At 41.1% G+C, this 25,588-nt stretch overlaps 1 protein-coding gene across 1 annotated transcript in view; it reads left to right on the top strand.

Annotated features, from left to right (window-relative positions):
- Positions 1–25,588, top strand: part of LOC115762313 (probable serine/threonine-protein kinase DDB_G0282963) — a 56,544-nt gene that overhangs the window by 1,079 nt on the left and 29,877 nt on the right. The window contains exons 2-3 of the mRNA XM_030704480.1: positions 2,417–2,771; positions 2,868–4,554. Of these exons, the coding sequence (XP_030560340.1) occupies positions 2,417–2,771; positions 2,868–4,554 (2,042 nt within the window). The remainder of the gene's footprint in view (positions 1–2,416; positions 2,772–2,867; positions 4,555–25,588) is intronic.

Here is a 25,588-nt window from a genome sequence, read left to right as displayed (position 1 = left end):
CCGTAGCATTTACGAAAATCAAAATCTTACCATGAACGGATTGCTATATCATAGAGGGAGAATCGATATGGGTACACGGAAAATCTTTCAGTTTTTCAAGGTATCTGAAATTATAAGCCTCCAAATTGTTTTAATATATCCCCTATCCAGTCTTAGGCATCTCTAGTCAATAGGTCGGAAGATAAACTTACATAAGAAAAAGCCGTTTCTAAGGGTCTTTCTTCATGTTATTCTTTTACGCATTAGGGGCTCGAACCCGTATCCTCCTTCAGTTGTTATTTGAATCAAATCAGGGTCATTTAACTGTTCTTTCCGCTACACCCTGTAATAATGGGTATTATCTGTTGTGCGATTTATGTACAGGCATGCGACAGCCCTGGTGTCTGCGCGGCGCCTCATAAAATTGTCACCTTGGTGGCGCAATAGCCCTCTCACTCCACGCACTTGGACTCCAAATGTGGCGCCATCAAATTTGATGTCAAGGCTGATGTGAGTAAATGGTGGAGGGGTGCGGTATGGGGGGGGTCTCCATTATCGACCCCCCATTGACAGCTACTGCGCTCCGATAAGAGCTAATGTTTCACTTAGGCCCTTGAGTGCCGCCGCCCCGCGACTTCGATAAGAGAGCGCCAGATGTCGCCTAGCATCAGCATCGACATTGCCAGCGTAATTGGTATCGATATCGCTTGCAGAGTGGCTGAAGGGAGGAGTGCTGGGGTGCGGGGGTGCGGGGGCGTAAAGTGCGGGCTGTGCATTGCGTGCGGGTCGTTCCGTTATGTTGCCAGTGGGACGAGCATCTACAATGGACTCGTAAATATGCATTTAAAATTTATATCTCTCGACTCCTATCATAATTTGTTGTTGTTTATGTTGTTGCGTCAGCGAAATGGAAAATTGACCACAAAGCAATGAACAGAGAACAAAGAGAAAAACTGTGAACGTATTTAAGTAAATTATATAGCTTATATACACACACATGCACTCAGAGAAAAGAATATATAATAAATCGTATCAGAAAAACTTATTCCAAACGCAAAATCCAATAGCATAAATAAAGAAAATCTTATTTAAAGTATTTTTTTGCAAATCTGAAATTCTGTAATTAAGAAAGAGTATGCAAATACTTAGTTAATTCCATTTTCGCTGAGTGTATTGTGTGCCATATGCCCCCTTGCCATATTCGATATGTAGTGCCGGGTTGCCGCCATAATTGACAGGATAGTTAGAGGTAGTTATTTAGGGGTTGCAATCGATGGACAATGTGGAAGCCAAGGGTTAGTCCATTGCTGTACTCGCTTTGTTTGCGATTTGCAACACTTAAAAAAAGTACTGACTACTTTAAGACCGGTTCTGAGAGCAGAAAACATTAATTAAACCCTTGGGGCTTTAGCCTATGACGATGACTGTGCCACATAATTATAACATAATGCCCCACATAACCTCTAAAATTACCCATGTGAACAAAAAACAAAAACAAAAAAACATGACAAAACATTTATTATGAAGTTGGCTTGCAGTCAGAGACCGTTAGATTGGAGTTTGGGTCATTTTTGGGGCGGGCGGTCTGTGTTGATTGCAACTAGCAGCAATCTCTATTGCACAAGAATGAACAGCAGAGCAACAACAACAACAACAGCAGCAGCAGCAACACCAAGAACAATAAGTCAGCAGCAGCAGCAGCAGCAGCAGCAGCAATAGAGCTAACAGTAAATCACATTATATTTCTGTGACGTAATTAATGCAAGTAACACAGCGTAACATAATTAGAACCCACACACACACCCACACACACACACGCACAGACAGGCACTAACAGTTATACGGTCTAAAGGAGGGGGTCGGTACTGTGCACTGATTAGAGATGAGCGGCTGATATATAATATTTATATATATTGCCATAACAAGCAGCTAGAGCTTTAAACATGTAAACCAAAGCAAAGGCATTTTCGTGCTCGATATGTCACGCCAAAAGGCACGCCAGGCGCTCATCTCTAATGCTAAGCCTGATGCCTGAGAGAGGCATTGAGCGGGCGAGCGTCGGAGTGAGAGTAAGTCATGCAGCCTCAACAACAACAGCAATAACTTTATCAGCAAACATGCAGACGCCAGGCAGGAATAGCAGCAGCAGCAGCAGCAACAACAACAAGAACAACAATTACTTGTGACGATTTTATGTTTATGCGTTGGCTTAATTAATTCAATTAGGCGCACATTTATGCGCCTGCTGGTTGCCTGCCAGTCGACGTCCTTACTTGGCCCTGTGTGGCCGCTGTCACCTTTTTTCTGGCCACTGTCTAATCCCCCAGCATTTAACATTAATTAGCGCTTGAAACTTAAATCATGTCATTTGACTAATGCAAAGCTGACGTTTTCTCTCTCTCTTTCTCGCGCGCTTTCTCTCTCTATCTCTTTGCAGAACTGCGCATTATTCACGCCAGCGATAAACGACACAGAAACGGCAACAACGGTAACGAGTCAAAAGCAAAAGCCAACAGAGACGAATGCAAGATCACAACAAAGTGCAGAAAATCAAAGCGACAGCAGTAGAGCGAATTGCATTATCAATGAAAACGGCAACAAAGAAGACAACGACGACAGCGACAAAGGGAATGACGTTGACGATGAGCAAGAAATGGCAACAACGAAAACTGCAGCAGCAGCAGCAACAACAACCAGAGCAAACGAGGAAACAGGCGCAAATGCAGTCGCAGTCGCAGTCGAAGCCGAAGTCGCAGTCGCAGCTGGAGTGCAGGTCAATCAACCTGTTTCCTGTGCAGCAGCAGCAGCAGCAGCAGCAGCAGCACCCAATCGCACTCTCAGTCGCAGTCGCAGTCGAAGAGAGCACGCGTCAGCAGCTGAGAGAGCAGCAGCAGCAGCAGCAGCGACGTCGGCGTTCAGTGGTGGTTCAAGCGAGTTTCGCTCGGCAGCGATCAGTCTCTCGAGTACGTTCGGCGCGTACACAACAGATGTGCGTAAAATCGGCAGTTTCTATACGAATAACAATAACAATAACAACAACAACAACAACAACAACAACAACATTCAAACATTGACGTCGTGGTTGTCGCGGGGGCGCTACAACAACAACTCGTGTAGCAGCAGCAGCAGCAGCAGCGACGTGCTGCGGCCCAACAAATGTTTGGCAGAACTCGAACGCTTGTATGCCGAATTTCGCGCGAGTGAAAGTCTCTTCGAGCATCGCCTGAGCCAGGCGCCAAACGATATCGATAACGATAGCGATAAGATGCGTCTAAATGTGGCTGCAGAGCCGCTGCCGCCACCGCCGCCAACAGCAACGGCAGCAACACAAACTGCAACAGCAGTTGGCAGCAGCAACAGCAGCAGCAGCAGCGTTTTTCTCAGCAACAACAAGACGGGCAGCGACAGCAGCAACAATGCCAAAAGCATCAGCAACATTGCAATATTGCCCGCGGCAGCAAAGTCCTGTCAGCGTCAGCCAAGTCTGACGATACAAGTGAACAACGGCAGCAGCAGCAGCAGCAACAATAACGGTACTAATAACGGTAATCAGCAGGTTTGTGTCGCGTCGCCCGCAAGCAACACAGCCACAGTAACAACAACAACAACAACAACTGCAACGCAAGACAACAACAATGTTGTTTGTGTTGTAAATTGCAATTACAGCAACAGCAACAGCAACACCCCCAACAACAACAACAACAATAGCAGCAACAACAGCAGCAACAACAACAACAACAACAGCAACAACAAGAGCAGCATTGTTGCAATTAATAATTGTGTGCCAGCAACCAAAGTGTTTAGTGCAAATGTACAAAATAAGTTAAATAATAATATAAATAATAATCAAAATACGCAAGTGGATGTGCAACATGTTGCAAGTGCCAGTGTGAGCAACAGCAGCAGCCACAATAATAATAATAATATTAATAATATAAATAATAATAATAATAATTGTATTAATAATCATGTGAATGTGTCCAGTGTTGATAACAGTGTCAAAGTAATCAATGTGAATGCCACGCCCCCACGCACTTTCACCTCAACCGAATGCCAAACGGATGACCTTAGCAACGGCAACTGCACGCAGCAGCAGCAACAGTTGCAGGCACAGCAGCAGCAGCAGCAGCAACAGTTGCGTACACGCGAGCAACGTCGCCGCGAACGTCGCGAACGCCGCCAGCAACAGCAGCAGCAGCTGCAGCTGCAGCAGCAACAGTTGCCCCCTCACCATGCACGTCGGCAACATGCGCCGCCTCTGCATCCACCGCCCCACTTGCATCATCCACATCCGCATCCGGCTGCCTTGGGCCTGGCACGGGCTTTGTTGCCGGACATTCTGCACAGCCACAGCCACTACCCGCCGCCGTACAGCGCCCTGCCCGCTGGCGGACCGCCCCCGCCGCCCCAGGCAGCCGGACCGCCACTGCCACCGCCACCGCCGCCGCCGACGCAGGCGCCCGTGCCGCTGCCCGTGCCACTGATGACACCGGTTATATCGACGGTGCCGCTGCCGGGCACCGCACCGCTGATGAATGATGGACGCTTCACCTTGCCGCTGCCCATCATGCGCAGGTGAGTTCCAATACCATCTACAAATTCCAATTCCAGTTTCAGTGCCAGTTCCAGTTCCAGTTCCAGTTCGAGCTCTTTGTCTATTTGCTGTCCGTCAGTTTCAGCTTCAGCGTCAACTCTCACCTCTGGCATCATCGATCACTGTAAAGCCCATTTTCATTTCCATTCAAGCGCTCGTGTTTCAGCCATATACCCTGTAGAAACAACTGAATGGGGCTGTATGTGCTAATGTGCCAGTTTGAGAGCTACAAGTTGCATAAGCTTTGGCTATTATTTGAATGTAAAACGTTATGTATTTGCTGCGTTACGTAATAATATATTGAAGATCTTTTACGTTACGTAAAGATCTAGCGACAGGCAAAAGCCCCTACAAATTTGTCGAACTATTTATTTTCATTTATAACAAAGCTTAATTAAGTAAGTTACTTAAAAAAATTTTTAATATCGTTTTGTTACGTTACGTGATCAACGTTAAGCGACGCAACGTGATGTCTGTGACGTGATGCTTGTTATGTTAATTTGATCTCCAATAATTTATTCACTGACTTGCTGTTCGGATAATCTATATATGATTCGTATTATCCATAAAATGTTTATATGATTATTATATGTTACGTGTCGCACGATACGTTACGTTACGTGACTTATAATATGTTATGTTACGTAAAGTTTTTTATATAATATATAAATGTAGATATAGTTCAGCTAGATATTAGCTAGCAGATATTTAGCTTAGCATCAGATTACAGGGTATTGCATTACGTGGCATATTTTTCGTTACTTTTGAGCTATCAATATTTAGTTGATATTTTGAACTAGTCATCAAATTACAGGGTATTGCATGTGTGTTGCCGTTTAATAGCAGATTTTTCTCACTTTATCATGTTTCATGTTTGCTTTTAGTTTAGCCTCCGCTTTTGCAGCTCTCATTGTTATTGTTGTTGTTGTTGTTGTTGTTGTTGTTGTTGTTGTTGTTGTTGTTGCTGTGGCTGTTGCTCATGTCTATTTCGACATTTTCTATTACCGCACATCGCTTTTTGCCTTTTTGTGCGGCATTTGTTGCCGCTTGCCGCTTGCCGTTTTGCCGGGCAAGCGTCTTCCTGCTTCGTGTTAGACGTCGTCCACAGACTGGGACCAGGCAGGCAGACAACAGACATCGGACAGCAGACATTATAATGATGGTAATTTTAATGTCGGTAACAAATTTCTTGCATGATTTGACTCTGTGCGGCCCAGGCTAGTCGCCGGCCTAGAAGCGACCCAGGTCAACACAAATTTTTTCGTTGGTGTTAAATTAATCTTGGAGAGTTGACAGCGTTTCCAAGAAATATAAAACAAAAACATGAGCTCCAATTTACAAGTTGTTGTCAAGAGTTCACGTGGCCATAATTATTATTTTTCGTGTGTGTGTGTGTGTGTGTGTCTGTTACACGGCAAGAAAAAATTTAGCTTAATATTAAAGTTAAGTTTTGGGCGGAAATTCATGTTTACAATTGATTGAGATTAACTCTCGATTGCTTCATTCAGAATTTAAATGCTGCTCCCTTGTTCATTCACTCTCTCTCTCCCTCTCTCTGCCTCTATCTCTCGCTCTCTCTCTCTCTCTCTCTCTCCCAACCTCTCTCCATCCCTTGAATGACTCAGTAACCAGGCGCCTCAATGACAAGCAGACCCAGGTTCGCTGCAGCTTGCCTTTCATTTTCGTTTTTTTTCTTATTTTTTAATTTTTGTTTTAACTTAACTTTTCTCAACTTCAGGTTTCTTTCTTGTACAAAAAAAATCTTTTTAAATTGTTTGGCAATATTTTATCGCAGTGTACGCTATGTTTTTGTTGGTTCGGTTTTTGTGTCTGTCTCGCCGTCCTTTCTATAACTCATTTTGATTATAATGAGTTTTGGTTTATCTCTAATTGCAGATCTTAAATCACAGTTTTGCCCAGGTACGAAAAGTGTGTGTAAGTGCTTTTCGTGTGTGTGTGTGTGTGTGCTTTGTTGTGCGGCTTTTGTTCTCACTATGCGCTGACTGGCGATTTTTATTGTACTTGTTATTCCGAGAAAAACAATGAGAGAGCGAGAGATGAGAGAAAGAGAGAGAGAGAGAGAGAGATGGAGAGCTAGATATAGATATATGCCATAAAGCTGCTTTATATGGTTTTTAGTATTTTTCCCACGCATTTATTACTATAAACATTTATCTATCGTTGCTCGAGAATCGCATAACCAGTTTTTCACACGACTGCACAAATTTTGTATCTGTATCTGTATCTGTATATGTATCTGTACCTGTATCTGTATATGTGTCTGTACCTGTATCTGTATCTGTATTTGTATCTGTATCTGTATCTGTATCTGTATCTGTATATGTATCTGTATCTGTATCTGTATCTGTATCTGTATCTGTATCTGCATCTGTATATGTATCTGTATCTGTATCTGTATCTGTATCTGTATCTGTATCTGTATCTGTATCTGTATCTGTATCTGTATCTGCATCTGTATCTGTATCTGTATCTGTATCTGTATCTGTATCTGTATCTGTATCTGTATCTGTATCCGTATCTGTATCTGTATCTGCATCTGTATCTGTATCTGTATCTGTATCTGTATCTGTATCTGTATCTGTATCTGAAACTGTATTTTCCCCAGCTGTATCTGTGTCTCTGTATTTGGCTGGATGCGCCGGACTTGAGAATTGTTGTCTCCCATTATTTCGTTAATTATGGAGATATCGCAAACCCATTTGCACGTTTGACATTTGACGAGTTTCCAGTTGAGTCAAGAGCAAATCGTGTTGCTGAATTTATAAGTTTGCTTTATCTATTGTATAATTGCAATACTTTGTCGGGCCAAATTGTTTATTGTTCGGCAAACGCATTTGGACTCTGAGGCGTGTCTCTGAGTCTTGATAATTGCACATATTTATGAGTTGAAGTGCATTAAAAATGGGTTAAATTGTTTACACGAGCGAATTGTTGTTGTGCGTCATTCGAGATGATTTGTTAATACAATTTGCGCTCGTATGACGAAGAGATGCATTCGGATGCCCTGTTTAGCTAGTGCGAAAGGGAGTATATGGACTGTAGAGAACATGATTTCACAAGTAGAATCGATACTCCCTGCTCCTGGCTGGTTTTTACAGGGTACTTGCCAATTAGCTTGCGACTCTTTGTCAAAGTTTTTGCTGAAAACAAGGAACGCCAAATGGGCTCTCGTTGAATTTGAAAAGCAGCTCATGAATTATTTACCTTAAATCATTTTTCACTTATGCCGCATTAAGTGTTACAGCTTAAAATACCCTACTCTCAGCCTCCGACAGCCAAACGAAAATCTCTGGCCAAACAAAACGAATCTGAAGCCGGCAAACCGCGACTTTTATCTGCAATTTTAACGCCTTCAACCTTCGCTTCAAATTAACATGCTCTTACACCACATTTTTTATCTCTCTCTCTCAGATTTACCTTTTTTTTCTGCGGCAGCGAGAAAAAAAGGCCAGTAAAGGTGTAAAAAAGCGAAAGTTTTGTCAGGGGCCGTCAGGAGCTGTAAACTGAAGTTTGTGGAGCTTTGTTAAAGGGCAGACATTGGTCCGATTGTCCGATTGTCCGTGTGGCCGGCAGAGCGTGCATAATCTTTAAATCATTAAATAACAACAACAAAAATTACAACAGCCCCAAATGAAAACTGGGAAAACAACAACTGCGATACTTAATAAAAATAAAATAAGAAAATAAACCAGCAGGCAATAAAAAGGAAACGTGATGCTGAACTCACGTTGCCCGAACACCGCAGCAGCTACATATAAAACGTTGGCTTGTTGTGTTTTGCATACCCTGTAGCCACTGACAATGTTTAAAAAGGTAATATACCCTTGTTTCCAAGCAGAAGAAGATCTTTTCGAGCTCATATAGTTTAAATTTAGGGAGAAAAACAAGGAGCTGCTGCGACTTAGCCTAGTTCGTCTTTCTGAATATCTAGACTTTAGATTTTGAGTCTAAAATATTAATCTTGTAGTTCTGCAAATTTCATAACAATTGCAGAATAAACACAAAAGTTCTTTGAGAATAGATTTTCCAAAGAGTGTAGGGACTGAGGAAAGAGGAAGAACAGCCTTTTTATGTATGCACATGTATGTACATATGTTTCTATGAATGTTTATTTTGTGCCTTCTGATTTCAGAAAAGATTTTCCGAAGATTGAGAACAAGAGATGAAGAGCTTGTGTGTGCTTACATTCCGATGCAGGGCATCTCTTAGTCGGGCATCCGCGGGCACACTCTTGTTTTCATAGGATTTAATTTTGATTTTGAAGCATGCGAAACAAAAGAGCAAAGAAAACACAGTGTGCCCAGCAATAAAAATCACTTTAACAGACACAGATACAGATACAAATGCAGATGCAGATACAGATACAGATACAGATACAAAGACAAAGCCAGCTACAGCTAAAGATACAGATACAGATACATATACAGTTACATATGTACTTAGACAGAGTTTGAGCTGCTGCCTGAGTTGAGGTCGCCGAGTTTGGGACAGACAGCTGTTCGAGCGTGTGTGTGTGTGTGTGTGTATGTATGTGTGTGTTTGGAGTGCAAGTTTTCGGCCACTTTCACTTTCGCATTTTGTATCTTGAGGTTAAAAACGTAGCGCTCGAAGACTTAAGTGCTTTTTTGGCCATGTTATCATAAATTTTGGCTTAAAGCCGGCTCGTAAATCAAATGCGTAATTCATTTAGGATCATCATTAGATGCGTGTCTTTCATATTAATTATGGCACTTTGGGGCTAATTGCGTTCGCGTTTGCGTTTCAATGGCGCCTGACACTGAACTGCTAAACCGAAACCGAAACCGGTTGCCGTAAGTGAGTGTCAAATTTGCGAGTCCGAAGACCCAAAAAAAACAGAAAAACAGAAAAATAAATAAAAAGTATCTGCAAGATACGCGCCTGGAATCGATGGATGATTCAACACAAAATGCAAATGCAAAAGCGCTAAAGAGAAAAAATAAAAAAATAAAACAACTTTAAGCTGCCAGCTAAAAGTCAACTGAAAACCAGATTTCACCCCGAGACAACAACAACAACAACAAACGGAAAACCAAAACCAAGTTTCGAGTTGCAGAACCTCGATCTGTTGTGTGTGTGTGTGTATCTGTGTGCTGCTTGTAGCTGTCGCTTGGCTGTATCTGGCACTTTAGCATCCAGTTTTGCTTGCTTGCAACATTTGGTGGCACGCATCTCCTGCTGCTGCTGCTGCTGCCTCAGTTGACACAGTTTTTCGTCTAGCTAGATCACATTTACAGCTAACTTTGTATTACCTGCCACACAGCCAGTTGCACAATTGAGCGATTTTCTTTATGGATATAGATATATATATATATATATATATATATACGTATATATATGTATATGCATCTATCAAATCCAATCATGGTCTTTGCCTAGCTGCCGCTAAGCACTCGGCCGGCAACTGCCCAAACAACTTTCCAGTTTTTTTTTTTGTTTTTATTTTTGTCTGTGGTCCTGGCCAGCCTCGCGGCTCAGTCTGGAGTGCACCGCCGCCCGCTCTTTCACTGATTTGGCGGTGTTGGGTTTATTTATTTTTATAAGAGAACAAACACAGCCACAACAGCCACAGCAACCACAACAGCAGTCGCTGTAGCAGTAGAAATAAAACGGCTAAATAACTTGTCCGCTTTGGCACTAGAGACTGGCAACCGCATCCCACAGATACTCGCTGCCAAAGCCAAAAAGATACGTAGCGAAGCGAGACGAGACGAGAACTTAACAAAAGTCAATAAAGCCAATAAAGCAAAATTGTTGTCGTTGTCCAAGTGCAGAACCAATGCAGACGACAACGTCACCAAAAATATGCCACACTGGGCTGAAAGCAACTAAAATAAATGATATCTAACAAAAATATTTGCTAAATTCGATCTGCAAATGGGCAGCAGTAGGGGTCAAGGTTTGCATAGAAAAATCAATTAGAACTAGTTACATGTGCAAACGTGTCGTCAAGCATGTGCAAACGTGTCGTCAATTTGAAATATTTAACGTAGCCGGCAAAACCCAAGCTTCAAATGGGCCCCATTTGAGTGTCGGACCAACAAGGGAGAAGACGCAGGTTCAAATTCAGCGAAAATGTTCAATTTTATTGTTTACAGCAAATTTAGCAACAAATTTCCATTTTGATATATTTTTCTTAAAATGCAGGCAAGAAGTGGACAATGAATGGGAGTTAAATCTTAATTAAAATCTTAATTTCATATTGATTTATTTATTTTGTGTTTCTCAAAACATTTATTTTTCCTTAAATCAAATCTCATTCATGCAGAAATGTTAGCTGGTTTGCATAGGCAGGTACCACTGTGCACTGTGGCTGCCTTAAGCAGAAAACCAAATTGCGGCTAGCTGCTGCTGCTGTTGTTGTTCTTGTTGTTGTTGTTGTTGTTGTTGTTGCAGTTTGTTTGTATAGAAAATGCATTCGGGCCAAGCTGCAATGAGCCGGCAAAATGCAGCAGCAGCAAATAGAAAACGCAGCGAGACACGAGTCGCAAACAAGTTGCCAACAGAGAGAGAGAGAGAGAGAGAGCAAAGAGAGACAGATAGAAAGAGTGAGAGAGAGGGACAGTGCGGTAGACAGAGAGTCGAACGTGTGCCTAGTCGAGGGCCAATGCCAAAGGGCAGACAACTCTTTGACAAACTGTTGCATTGGCTTATTGAATTCGCCTCAATCAATTGCAATTCGAATTTGGATTTGGATGTGAGATTTGGTATTTGGGATTTGTGTCTCGGCGATTGACACACAGACCCAAACCCCAATTTGGCCACAAATCTTTAATTCAAGAAATTAGAAACTTGTTTCTTTGGGGCAGGGCAATTAGCGACATGTTCGGATTTGGCTTTAATAAGTTTCTTAACTGCTTGTGGCACTGGCCTTGAGCGCTGTGAAAATTCGAGACTTGGCAACGTTTGCGGGCTCTTTCTCTTTTTTTTCCGTCTTCTTCTTCTGCTTTTAGACCGCACTCGGTTTGGGCCAAACGCAGTTCAATGCCACTTGGCCAGCGAGAGAGAGAGAGAGAGAGAACAAAGCCCAAAGTCTCATTGTCTCTGGCATCAGACATTGCGCACAAAAGCCGCTTGCAAACAAATGAGTATTACGAGAATTATTATTGTTTTTTTTTTTTTGTTTATTGTTTTTTTATATAAAACACAATAGGACCCAGCCCCTTGGCTGGGTTCTGTCGTGTGCCCCACAGCCGATGAGCATAATTTGTAAATAAGCATATAAATAAATAAATGTGTGTATGCAAATAAATGGAATGTTTATATGCATGAAAACATCTCCCCTCCCCCTTACCACCCCTTCATCTTTTTCTGAGTGGATTTTGCTTTTCATTTGATTTCATTTTGCATTTTATTTTTATTGATTTTTGCGGACTGCGGTTTTTTGAACAAAAGTCCATAATTTATGTTATGGGCTAAGCAAGCGGAGACTCTGTTTGTTGCCATTCTCCTGCTACTTCTTCTTATGGCCGCTATTGTATACCCTCGCATATTTTTTATACCCTGAACCCATTAAAAATGGGTATAAGGGTATATTGTATTTGTGCAAAAGCCAAATGTATGTAACAGGCAGAAGGAAGCAACTCCGACCCCATAAAGTATATATATTCTTGATCAGCAACAATAGCCGATCTAGCCATGTCCGTCTGTCTGTCCATCCGTCCGTCCGTCCGCAAGGATCTCAGAACCTATAAGACATGTAGGTGCTCCTAGTGCCAGCGCATATCGAGTTTGTTTCCGATAATCGATAACTTACTCCGTTTCCAAGCAATCGATAAAAATCGATATCGATATCCTGTTTTTTGGGCAATTTTGGTAAATAATAAAAGCTAGAGTCAGCAAACTTGACATATAGCTTTTAAAATAGAATGTATATATTCATTTGATGTTGGAAGAAGAGGTTTCAGGGTATCCCCTAGTCGGCAGCTCCCGACTAGAACCTCTTACTTGTTAATTCTGGTTTTTGGTTGCGGCCTTTTGCATTTGTGCATTGAACTGAACTCAAAAAACTGGGCGTGCGGCATTGGTTTGGGGGCATGGCCGTGCAGCCAGTTTGTTGACTGGCAAGAGAAATAAATAAATGTATATGTATATATTTTTAAACGACTTCAATATTTGCCAAAGCCATGCTTAATTAAATAAAGCTTTTAGACGTTATTCAAATTGTAAAGAAATATTTCAATTTCTATAAAGATTTTTGATAAAGTTTACAATAATCTGTGGCAAATCTTTGCCTGATCAATATCAATTATCTCTTTGAATACTTTGTAGAAAATCTCTTGACCCGCATTTTTGGGCACTTTTCGATTTCAGATGTGGGCGTCGCGCATTTCACTTCAACGCCAAATTAAGCTGGCAAAAATTGATGAAAAAAATAAATGATTGGAATTATTTTTGACGAACTAAAAGCTCATTTGCTTTGATTTTTGTTTTTCCCTTTTTTTCTGGCTGTTTCAAATAAATTGTTTTCATTTTCGTAGATTGCATTTTTAATGCACATTAATCGTTTTTTTTTCTTTAATTTTGGACTTTTTCATTATGCGTCCAGCATTGATTACGGTTTTTAATTTCAGTTCATAATGAAGTCTTTAGACTGCCCCCTCCCTCCCCTCTTTCTGTTAGAGAGGTTTTGAATGGCATGAGGTAATATGAGAAATATTGGCGAACCAGTTTTGGGACTGTGTTTCCTTTTGTGGCTGCCACATTTTAGGGTGAAAGTTTTTCTGTTATTTTGTGTATTGATTTGTAACTTACGGCTTTCGTCTTTCGGTGCCGAGAGTAGGTGGGCATTATTTGAATTGATGCGTTGTTGCGGCAACAGCTGCTTAAATCATTTGAAAAATTAGTTAAAATCCATCCTATGCATACATTTTATTTACAAGTCAAACAATGCACGGCGTACGAATGCTGTGGAAATCTTCGAGAATTGTGTAATTATGCTTTAAGAAAACAATACCTAAAACAGGTATTAGAAAGCTCTAAGCGTGGTGGAGTAGGCGATTTCAGCGAGAAGATATTACAACTAAGACTGGCAACTAAGGTGCTTTGTCGTCCACAGAAAGAAAGAGTCTAGCTTTAAGTCAAGGTTTGAATTTGCAGTTAAGTATATTTTTATTTGATAAAGTTACATTTTTAATGTACTTTATTTTTAAACCATGAACCCATTAAACATGGCTAAAAGGGTATAATGTACTTGTGCAAATGTTTGTAAAATGCAGAAGGAAGCATCTCCGACCCTATAAAGTATACATATTCTTGATCAGCATCAATAGGCGTAGTCGATCTGCCCGTCTCTTCATCTGTCCGGCCGTCCTTATCTATGAACGCAAGGATCTCAGAACCTATAAGGGCTGGAGAGCTGTAGATTATGAACGTATTTAGTGCCTGCGCAGTACAATTTTGTTTTCGAGAATCGATAATTAGCCTCGCAATCCAAGCAATCGATAACAATCGATATCGAAATTCTGTTTTTTGAGCAAATCAAGAAGGTTTTAAGAGCTAGAATCACCAAATATGATATATAGCTTTTCGAATAGTATATACATATCAAGTATCTTGAATTTTATTGCTATCGTCAAGCAATTTTCGCTTTGATCTGCATTTGTTTCGATTTCATATGCAATACCCATGTGAGTCTTTGATCCATGTGCACTCACACGTATTTCACAGAGTATATCAAAATTTAAACAAGCTTAAATAAGAAATCCTTAGCTCAGCAAAAGTGAAATTCATTTTTAGGCATAATTTTCACGTATTTGTATATTGTCTTATCCTTAACATTGATATAACTTGGCTTCATTTTGGTAAACATCATTTTTTCGCCAAGTTGTATTCGAGTTGATGTCAAGGCAATCAACTAGGCATAAAAATGATTTAACACTCAAGTACGCGCTGCAGTTAAAGCTTATTTCAAAGTTTCGTTCGTTCACATTTGTTTGAAAGTTGAATTTATTTGCTTGCTGTCAGAGATTTTGTTTGAGCTAATTTTGTAGTCTGGCTTAACTGCAATTAACGCCAAACAACAAATGCAATGCTTAAATATTTAAAAACCAATACCAAATTGCCATATAAAATGCGCAAGTGTAATGAGCGCTGTGAAAAGCCCGGAAAAGCCCTGTGAAAGCCACGAAAAAAACGCAGCAGCAGCTAAAAGCGCATTTTAATGGCCACATTTTAGCTTAAACATTGTAAAATTTACCAAAAACCAATTGCCAGAGAATTGCTGACACAGTCGTAGGCAGCCGGGTGGGGCAGCAGCAGGGACAGGGCAGGGGCAGATTGGTAGGAGAGCAACTGTTTCAGTCTGGAGTTGCCGAGTTGGCAGCTCTACTGCACTGCCCTGCACTGTGTCAACTGTCAACCGCAAAATGCGCGAGCAACAAAACAAAAAAAGACGAGTCAAAAAATCAACTAGCGTAAGTGCTGGATGGGAGGGGGGTGGGAGGGAGGTGGGGTGTTGTGGCAAGGCATCGCTTGTTGCCTGTATGTGACCTCTTCGCCTGATTTCAATTTAAAGTGAAATGAGTTTTTCATACCCCTTACAGAAAGGGTATATCGTAGACGGAAGCATCATCTCATTCAGTACATTTGTACATTTTCTCCCGTTCCCGCCAATATTAGATAAAACTACATCTTATAATCATCGTTTTATAATATCGATAAATTTCGATTTTAAGACATGCTTATTTGAGTATAACTCGAATATTCTTTGAACTATTTTGTACATGTAGGTTGTCTCTAATGTTATCTGTATAAAATTGTTGTAAAACTACATCTCTTACTTTTTTAATATCGATAAATATCGATTTTAAGACATGTATTTTTGAGCATAACTCGAAGATTATAAGAGCTAGACACATGAAACTTGATATGTAGATAAACGTTTAGTCTATGTGTATAAGGAATGTTTCACATTTTGGATACCGCCCTACGTTTCCCCCCAAAATGATGGCTAGGTAAAGCCTTGTGCCTTGGGATGTGGCCACATTTTGGTGCCATATTAAAGCCCTGCAATTTTCATAGAGATCGCAACATAAACTTCCAAGTTAATCAAGATTGCATTTCCCTAACATAGTGTGGGGCAAAGAAGACAGTTGGAATGTTTATAGCTGCAGGGTATCGCATAGTCGGGCTCTGCCGGGTCCTCTTGTTCGTTCGCAGTTGTTTTTGTTGCGGGCAGCATCAAAGTTGTTGCAAAAGCTTATTTGTACGCTGTCTGCTCGAAATCTGTTTTGCACACACACACACAGATACAACTGCAGATACTCAGTTGCGCGCAGCTGAATAGCCGCCACGCCCCCAGCCACCAGATTGTCCCTGCCCCCGCCTTTTGGCCGGAACAAGCGAAACACTCGTGTTATTGTTTGGCTTTAGAGTTTTTACAACTGTGCAACTTTGGTAATCTGTGCGGGAGATACGCTCAAAACAAATGCCAAAGCGCGTTTATTTTGCAAATTAATTAAAACATTAACAACAACCAAGAGATTCCAAGGTATCTACAGGCGGGCATATTCACTGTGCTCGCATTCTCGCATCCTTTGTCGCATTTCGTGTAATCCGGCGCGCAAATAAAATGCAAAATTTATTGCTATACTTTTTGAGCTTCTGCTGCTGCTGCTTCTTCTTTCTGCAGCTCTTGTTTGTGTTTTCATAAAATTTTACGTGTAGATTGCTCATAATTGCGACTATACACACACACACACACACACACACATGTCGCAGCTGCGCCCACACACACACACAGAGAGAAATCAGAAACATAAACAGAGACAATTACACAAAAAGCCAAATTTACTGTACAGTTACAGTAACAGTTACCCAGTTACATTTGTCTTTTGGCTGCCTGCCACGTGGCGTATGCGTAATTTTGCATGCCCTGTTAAAAATGGGAGCTAGACTCGGGGTCCATTGGGCCTGCAGCTGTTGCTGCTTGATTTTAACTCAAGCAGGGAATATTTTAAAATTATTTATAGCTGAGCAGTCTGCTACTGTAACTGTTACAGTAACCAGTTACATTTACCTTTTGGCTGCCTGCCACGTGGCGTATGCGTAATTTCGCATGCCCTTGAAGCTAGACTCGTAGTCCTTTGCGCTTGCAGCTATTGCTGCCTAATTTTAACTCAAGCAGGGAATACTTCTGGATTATTCAACAGCCTCCTCTCTTGTCGCCTCAATTTTAATGGTCTTGACACATTTTGGTTGCCCATGCCATGTTTTGGGCTTGATTTTGTGGCCTTGTCATGGCTCGTTTTGGCCCTGTCATAAACAGCAGCCGCGCACACTCAATAATTGCTGTCAAAATGTTGCTAGTATAAATATGGATTAAGGGTTCGGGCACAATGGTTTATAATTAGAGAGCGCCCCAGTCAAGTCACTTTCATAAATCGCGGGCTAGCTAATTTGTAGCTAGATGCCAAATACAAAATGCGAAATTCAAAATACGAAAAACAAAAGTTACGAGAGCGAAGCATTGTAAAAAATGAGATACGTCGCCCGGCAACCGCACGGAAAAACGAAAACAAAGGGCGGTAATTTGAAGCAGCTGGGAAGCAGCTCAGCAGCAGCAACAGCAGCAACAACAAAGTTGACGTTGACGGCAAAAACTAAAGTCAAAACAAATAATTTGCTATAATAACTAAGAGCGTAGAAAAATCAGCTGCGAAACAAAAGAAGCAGCAAAAGTAATAGACAAGTGGAAGTGAAACAAAGAAAAACCAAAGCAAACACAGCAGCAACAGCAACTAACCGCACAACAACACACAACACTCTCAACTCTCAGCTCCGCCACATAGAAACTTTCTCCTTTTACTTCAGAGATCTTGCTCTAGCTAAACGTCGTCATCTTCGTCAGCGTCGCTCCACTTTGTTGTGCGTGTGTGTGTGTGTGTGTGTCAGTTTGGTTTTGTGTACTTTGCAAGTTAAGGAGCTGTATAGTCGCAGTCTTATTCCCAGAAAGACCCCCCCCCTCTCCCCCTCTCCCCTTACCACGCTCCAACCAAATCAGTCCGCCATCCGCCCTGAATCCGCCAAACCGCAAGACTATTAAACGCACACTTGCGTGGAGTTTTTCGCACCCGCCTTTGGGCTTCCACTCAAGGCGAACCACAGCGCTGTAAACAGTTTTCTGTTTTTTAGTTTTTTTTTAGTTTGCATATACCCTGTAGCCATTGTTAATGGGGTGTACAGGGTAAATAGGCGCAGAGGCTATAATGCGACTAAGCCAATGTGTTATGTTTATTATTTTGCATATACCCTGTAATCATGCTATATAGTGTAATGGGATATATAGGGTATACTACGACTAAGCCAAAGTGTGCGGCATGCAGAAGAAGGCATTTCTGTTTTTTAGATCTGTATTTTGTGTCTACCCTGTAGCCACAGTTATTTGTTTTTTCTATTTTTTGTTGCTGCATACACCCTGCAGCATTTACATATAGGGTGTATAGTGTATATGTGATGTATATTGCGGGTAAAATTTCATAAAGATCGCGCAATAAATTAAGAAGTTATTCAAGAATTGATTTTCTTAAATGCTTCAAATAATGTTACGTCAGCTTAAAGCTGAGTACAGGGCATCTGCTAGTCGCGCACCCTTGACTAAATCGCAATGTTCTTCATCTTTAGCTTCTTCGTTTTCTTGTTGTTGATTCTTTTTTTTTTCTGCTTGCAAATCTCGCGTAGCAGCTGCGGTTAGTTGTGGCCGATGCTGCCAAGAGCTAAACTAACCCCAGACTCGGACCCCAGATCCCAGACCCCCCACCCCAAGCTTAGGCCCCCCGCGCTTCGACTCACTCACATACGCACACACGCAATTGCAGTGCAATTCATTGCCAGCAGCTGGCAACCTTGGCTTTTCGCAATTTCTGCTGGCATCATCATGCGGCACGCCTTATGGACCCTGGTCAGACCAACTGCTGGACGCATATCACCCGCATGGCTCATAATTCTCACAACGCGCTTATCGGCCAACTGCAATCGACATATAATTTTCAGATACCCCTGCCCGACAACAGACACCCTCGGCTCGAGACGGGTTCGTGACCATGACCATGCCCACATCTACCCAAATACCCTATGCCATAAACCATATACATATATCCCGCACTCAGCTCTCGTTTAGCGCTAAAAACCATGGCAACGATAAAGCACAGTATAATCGTATGACCAGAGGCCAACCCCGAAACGGAACTGAAATTGGAACTGGAACTGGAACTGGCATTGGGAGGCGGCTCGTCTGTATTTATATCTCGCTCACTCCCTCTCCCTCTCTCTGCTGTAAGCAGAAGAAACACAGGAAATTATGCGTAATGAAGTGAGCAATAGCTATGTGTGTGTGTGTCCTTATCAGTACGTGTGTGTGTGCGTGTGAGTGTGTGTGTGTGTGTGCAGAAATTGCTTGTTGCTGTTGCTATTGCTGACTGGACCTCCCTCGATTTCTGCGTCTTCTTCTTGTTTAGCTTGGGTAGTTTTTATTCGCTTCGTTTCCGCGTCAATTTCCTTTAATGTGCTCTGGCGTGATGTCCCTTAGCACACACACACACTCGCACACACACACACACATATAGAGATTCAGCTATCTCTTTGTAACTCTCAATCAGTTTTGCGCTTTATGACTTGTCTTGTTGCTCGTGGTGGTTGCGACTGTATTTTATCTGCGTAATTGAGTTCGTTTGCACATTAGCAACATTAACAACAACAACAACAACAACAACAACATCAGGCTGCCAATTTTGAATAGTTAGCAAGAGGGGCGTTCGTAATTGCCTTGCCATGTGTTATAAATACACTGAACAATTTAATAGGAAAACTCTGTCAGACGTAAACAAACATCTTGCTACATTTTTGTATTAAAGTTTTGCCGCTTTTTAAATTCGCGAGTTACTTTTTTACAGCAGTTAACATTTTTTAAATTCCCTAAAGGTCGTTTATTGAACCACCGGAATTTAAATTAAAAAATGTTTATAGTATTTTAATATATACATTATAAAGAATGAATGCTTTTAATGCCCGCAAATATTTCGCATAATTTAAGTATGCCCTTGCTTTTAAAGCGTAGTTATTCATTATAGTTAGTGCCCAGACACGATAACATAAGAAAAAAAGTAGAGCGCAGGAGAGAGAAAGAGTAATATATTGAGAGAGTGAGAGAAAGAAGAGAGAGAAAGAGAAGAGAGAAAGAGAAGAGTGAAAGAGAAGAGAGAAAGAGAAGAGAGAAAGAGAAGAGAGAAAGAGAAGAGAGAAAGAGAAGAGAGAAAGGGAAGAGAGAAAGAGAAGAGAGAAAGAGAAGAGAGAAAGAGAAGAGAGAAAGAGAAGAAAAAAAGAGAAGAGAAAGATAGAGAGAAAAAGATAATGTTGTTAATATCATATAATGATGTTAATATAATCAAAGCATCAAAAGCTGCGAGTCTTACTTGCATTTATGAGAATCGCATAGTAAGGCAATGTGTTTTCATTTCAATTTGTAGCTCATTGGAAAGGAAACTTATTGTACATACATGCATGCGTTGATAACTAATCAGCTCGTCAGTCAGTCAGTCAGTCAGTCAATCAGTCAGGACGAACATTTACAAATATAAAGATTAATATATGTATTTATGTGCGATTATAAAATAAATTTCAATTACAATTAGTTTAAATGCTAAGATAATTTTTGATGACTTTATATTAACTGAATTATAATTATAGAAATTTTATTAAAACCATTTTATATTTGTATTTGCTCTCATTTCAGGTATGTACAGCTTTTGTCTGTGTGTGTGTGTGTATGTTTCAGTCTTTAATGAAGCATTAACGTTAATGCACCGGCGGACATTTAATGATCTCTGGCATATGCCAATCTCAGGTATTTATGCTGTTGAGTGTGATGAAAGCCATTTGCGTTGCCAAACGCATTTTAAAAGCTGCACACAGCAACAGCAAAATTATAAAAATAAAAAAATATATATATAAAAAAGCATAATAATATTAAACGAGCATAATAAAGGGGCGTATGCTCTGCTTTAATGATGAGGGCGGTCCCCAACTGCCGCGCACCTTGTCCCACATTTATAATGAGCATATATATATACATTATGAAGTAAAAACTGTAGCTGTAAGAACTGAAAACCAATTTGGCCAATAACTAACTAATAATTCTTGGTAAAAACTCGACAAGATGAAACGCCGAAGATGAAATACTCTTGTGGCTTATACGACAATTTTTATCGCCAACTGGCAGACTATACAAGCTCGTCTGCTGATACTCTTTTCTATGGCAATAATACCCTCCGGTAGGGTATACGAAAAGAAACAATACTAATTGCAATTTTCACACCAGACATTCGACAAGATAAAGCAAGAAATATGAGCGCCAATTGCCAATAGCTGAATTGCGTGCTCAAAGCACTTACAGATTTTTGGCCGGGTCGAGCGAGATAGCGCGCGAATGAAAGAAAGAGAGAGAGAGAGAGAGAGAGAAACCTTTGAGCTGCAACTTAAGCTGACTCACACGAGCTAGCCACAAATTGACTTCTTTTTTTGGCCCGACCAGAAATGAGAACAAGTCAGCCGAGAGTCAGAGGCATCGACTCGGAGGCATTTCAATCAGGCCGGTCGCTTGGCAACGTGAATGTTACACGAAATATCACTGGTTGCCGGTCACCAGAGTCGCCGAGTCACAACAATCCATTGTGAATTGCGCAAAATTAGCCACATTTATATGAGGCGGACGCAAAAGCCATTTCCAAGCGTGAACCCAGCCAAAAACGTGAACGTGTGAACGTGAAGCGGGTAATCGATGAGCATTGGACATGGCTTCGACTGCGACTCCGACTCCGACTCTGGCCCAAATGGAAAATCAGCCAGTTGCCAGTTGGCAGTTGCCGGCTGCCATTGGCTAACTACGTGCACAAGGTCAAGTTGTTTATGGCCAGCACTTGATACTCGATATCATCGACACGCCGTGGCCCAAACCATTTTGGCCACATTTGAGCTGGTCATATATTTTTTTTTTTTTGTTGTTTCTCTTTCTCACTCGTGTTTGCCTTCTCGTTTCAACTGTTTTGTGTCGAATTTATGAATATGCATGCTTATTGCTGATCAAGTGCTCTGAAAAAGTGCATGTTTGTCGAATTTATTTGATTTTCAATTTGGATTTTATTGCTGAAACGGTAAACCATTTCAACGCTTTGCTGTTCAACTTAGCTCGAGGTTCGAATTCGATTGGTTTTGGCTTAAAAGCGATTTCCTTTAAGCTTTTAGCACACTCAAAGCTTTCAGCAGCTTTAAAGGCTGATTGAGCTGCTGCTGCGTTTTTTCTGAGATTTTCTCAAGTAGCATACAAATATAGTTAAGTATTTGTTAATACATTTATTAAATTAGGAATATAATCCAATTTAAACATGCCTCATACAATAAAGCACCATACGCTTTCAGGAGCTTCGTAAGCATATTCTCCTGCTACTTTATTTCCTGGCAGCTTTAAGCAGGAGCTTTTCTGAACTTGCACACAAATATATATAATAGAATCAAAGGACTCAACGATTCCTGTTATTAATACAATTAATCAGATTTAAAGCTTTTAAGAGCTTTGTAAGCTGATTGTAAGGCAGCTTTTCATTCTTGGCAGCTAAAGCAGTTGCTTATTTGTTGTGAAATTCCTATAAATATTCAAACATTTATGTAAATATTTTTAATTAAACAATGAATCACACTTCAAGCTTCTACGAGCTTTCCAAGCACATTGTGCTGCTTCTCAAAGGCTTTTCCCTTTTTGGACACACCCAAACGAATTAAATATTTGCAAATAATTTATTTATTTTATGTTATTTGTTTAAATTGGGCTTAAAGCGCTTTCCAGTTGCCTTTTGCTTACATTTCGAATATCAAATTCGCGCGTTTCAAAGCGTTTTCCGTTGTCAGTTCGAATTTCGCAGCGTTAAAGCTATGCATATATGTGTTTATACTTATGCATTCGTACGATTCGCATTTTGATGATTCTCGAAAGCAAAAGTTATACCCAAACACCGTCGCCTCGCAGCCCGACACACCCGCTCCGGCCCAACTTCTATGTATATTCAATTTTTTTTGGTTCGTCTGACGTTTTCGCTTGTCACTTTCCATTTTAGATATTTGCAAATTTGCATTTTGCTGCTATTGAATATGTATGATATACTACTACTATATAAAAAAGGCAGACACAGCAACAACAACAACAACAACAACAACAACAGCAACAATAACAATGCGCTCACACATTTTGTCCCACGTATTCCATTTAATTTCTGTCGTGTATTTCATTTCAATCGACTTTTGCTTTTCATTTGGCGCGACTTTCGCGCACCAAAAATTCCAATTTGCATATGGAGAGCGCCAGGGCTGACGCAGGGCCAGGGCTGCCTGCTGTCGCTGGATATAGAGGCGGGTTGAGGGGAGGGCTTGCAGCTATGGCAACACTTGCTGGGCCAGAGCTGGCGCATCTAAGCATTGCCATTAAATTAAAGTCGAGGGGAGGCCGAAAAATTGAAAATAAAACGCGCACAGATTGAAAACTGAGCGGCAAATGAAACGTGTCCTGCGACAGGATGCGGCACGTAGCACGTGGCAAGTGCGACGTGACCTAGCTGCCAAATGGGCGCAGGTGGACACCTGCCTCTCACCTCCTACAACCACCCATCCATCCCAACCCCGCCCAACCAACTGCCCAGTGGAAAATGTTTAATAGAAAAATTATGCACTGATTTGTATTTGGTCTTAATCTTTTCTTTTTTTTTTTCTATTTTATTTTTCGCTGGTTCTCTCGAGATACTTTCTATTTTTTTTTTGGGCTGTGTCATTTTCATGGCTGACTGACTGGCGCTTATGCAAATCGCGCAGCAGGCGCCAGGCGCAGTCGGGACACGCGAAAAGGACAAACCGTAGCAAGTTCCGAGACGACGAAGGCATCGCAATCGAAATAAATTGCCAAAGTGTCGTCTGCACTGGCCGCTGCGGCTGGCTGCGGGGCATGAGGATGGACTGTGGGCGTTGCCGGCTCTGGCCAGCTATCGATGGCAGCAATTTCCGGCAGCAAGCAAAAAAAAAACCACAAGTAAGAAAGTTGCAAACGGGCATAACTGACTGCACAATACTCGTCCAGCTTAAAATGCATAAAGTAAAATAGATGCCAATTGTAGTTCTCAGTTCCAAATTTGTTTCAACTAGCTCGAAAGCTGCGAAAGATTGAGATAGGGGTGCTGCTTTCAAGGGGCTGAGGTGGGCGTGGGCCCCCTTTTGGGGTATACCAGGCAAAATCGGACAAATCTAGCTTTAAAACTGTGACAACTATCGATGCTCCTTGTGTGTCTGCCCCCAGTGGGCGTGGCTACACAAATTGAAATATACACTAATATATATTCCAAATTTCAATTCCTGAGCTCTAACTTATGGCATTATTATTATTATTTCTTTAATGCTTTTCTACTCTTAAATATACTTATTAGTTTATTTATTCATTTTACTCGACTGACCACGCCTTCAATTGACTTATCCAAAGTCCCCGAGCAATATATTAAAAAAAAATTCTTAGCAAATGAACTGCAAGACAGACATTTGACAAAACCAATATACCCCTTTTATTTGTTCACCTAGCGAACGGGTGGCTCAAGCCAGAGAGAAACGCCAAAAGAAACTCAGCGCAAATGTTGCTTTACATGGCAGGACGCCTTCGTCTTCAACTTCTTCATCTCCATATCCTACTTCTTCCTCTTCTGCTGCTGCCACTCCCACGCTCGAGTGTCGTAAAAACAAACGCCAAATCCGCCGCATCAAAAAAAATAAAAATAGTAGGAGGAATCATACCAAAAAAATGGGAATAAACTCAATTGGCACTCGAGAGAAAAAAGCTAAAAAAAAAAAAAAACCGTCGCAAGTCGAACGATTTCCGTTCTTTTCGTTACGCATAACATTTGCAGTTAGTGGCAGTCACGCTGCCACGCCCACAGAACTACTAAAGCACTTTTAGAACAATGACGGGCTGCAAACTTTATTTGACCCAACCCAAGCGCAACCATCCCCCCCCCCCGACCCCATCTCCGCGCGCGTCCATCCATCGATTTGTCAACAATTTCAAATTGGTTGCATTTTTATTGGCAAAGCGCTGGAATTTCATTTTATTGCCCATTTCGGGTTGACCTTCGTGCAGAAGAACTAGAAATAGCCAAGTTGAGACCTGGCTGCCTGTAAATAGTTGTGAATACCCTGTAATGCAGCTGGGAAGGGTTGTATGCCATTTGGAGGAGTTCAATTAACAAGAGAGTAGATAAGGCAAGAATAATTGTGTTTAGCATAACTAATTAATAAAGCTTAAGGAGCTTTAAAATTAATCTGAATTTACAAAATACCCTGTAAAATAGCTGTATATGGCTTGAAGTTAATCATTACGAATGTGAGAAGATATTAAGCAAATTTCATGAAATATCCGTGCTTAAATGGTTTCTCTCTACTTTTATATGCACTGAATGAACACTTAAAATACCCTGTAATCTGGCTGTTAGGTGGCATAGCGCCTTCACAAACGATCATCTGGAGAGTGAGAAAGATAAGTATTAAGAATTTAAACAGCTATTCTTCCTTAAATTCTCTGTATCTAATTGAAGAAAGAGAGAGATAGAGAAATACTTTCTTGCTTAAATACTCTCGTCTTCTTTGTGCCTAACTAAATAGTTTTAATACCCTGTAATTGAGCAGTAAAGACAATTTAACCAGTTATTCTTCTTTTTCGCTCTGCCTCTCACTCTCCCAACTAACTGATTAGTTGTAATACCCTGTAAAAGAGCTGTAAAGGTTTAGTTTCCATTTGAAGAGAGAGATAGAGGGAGAGAGAGAGACGGAACACTTTCTTCATTTATTCGCTCGTTATTGTGTACTGAGTATCTGGTTGTCGAGTCGATCCAGTTGCACGTTCTTCTTGCTGGGCAAATTCCGCAATAAATTGCGCTGTGCCAACCAAGTTTTTTGCAT

This window comes from Drosophila novamexicana, unplaced genomic scaffold (assembly GCF_003285875.2).
Source record: "Drosophila novamexicana strain 15010-1031.04,08,12 unplaced genomic scaffold, DnovRS2.1 tig00000564-arrow-pilon, whole genome shotgun sequence".
NCBI classification, from domain to species: domain Eukaryota; kingdom Metazoa; phylum Arthropoda; class Insecta; order Diptera; family Drosophilidae; genus Drosophila; species Drosophila novamexicana.
Note: the sequence above shows the minus strand (reverse complement) of the source record. Positions and strands in the feature narration are given on the sequence as shown.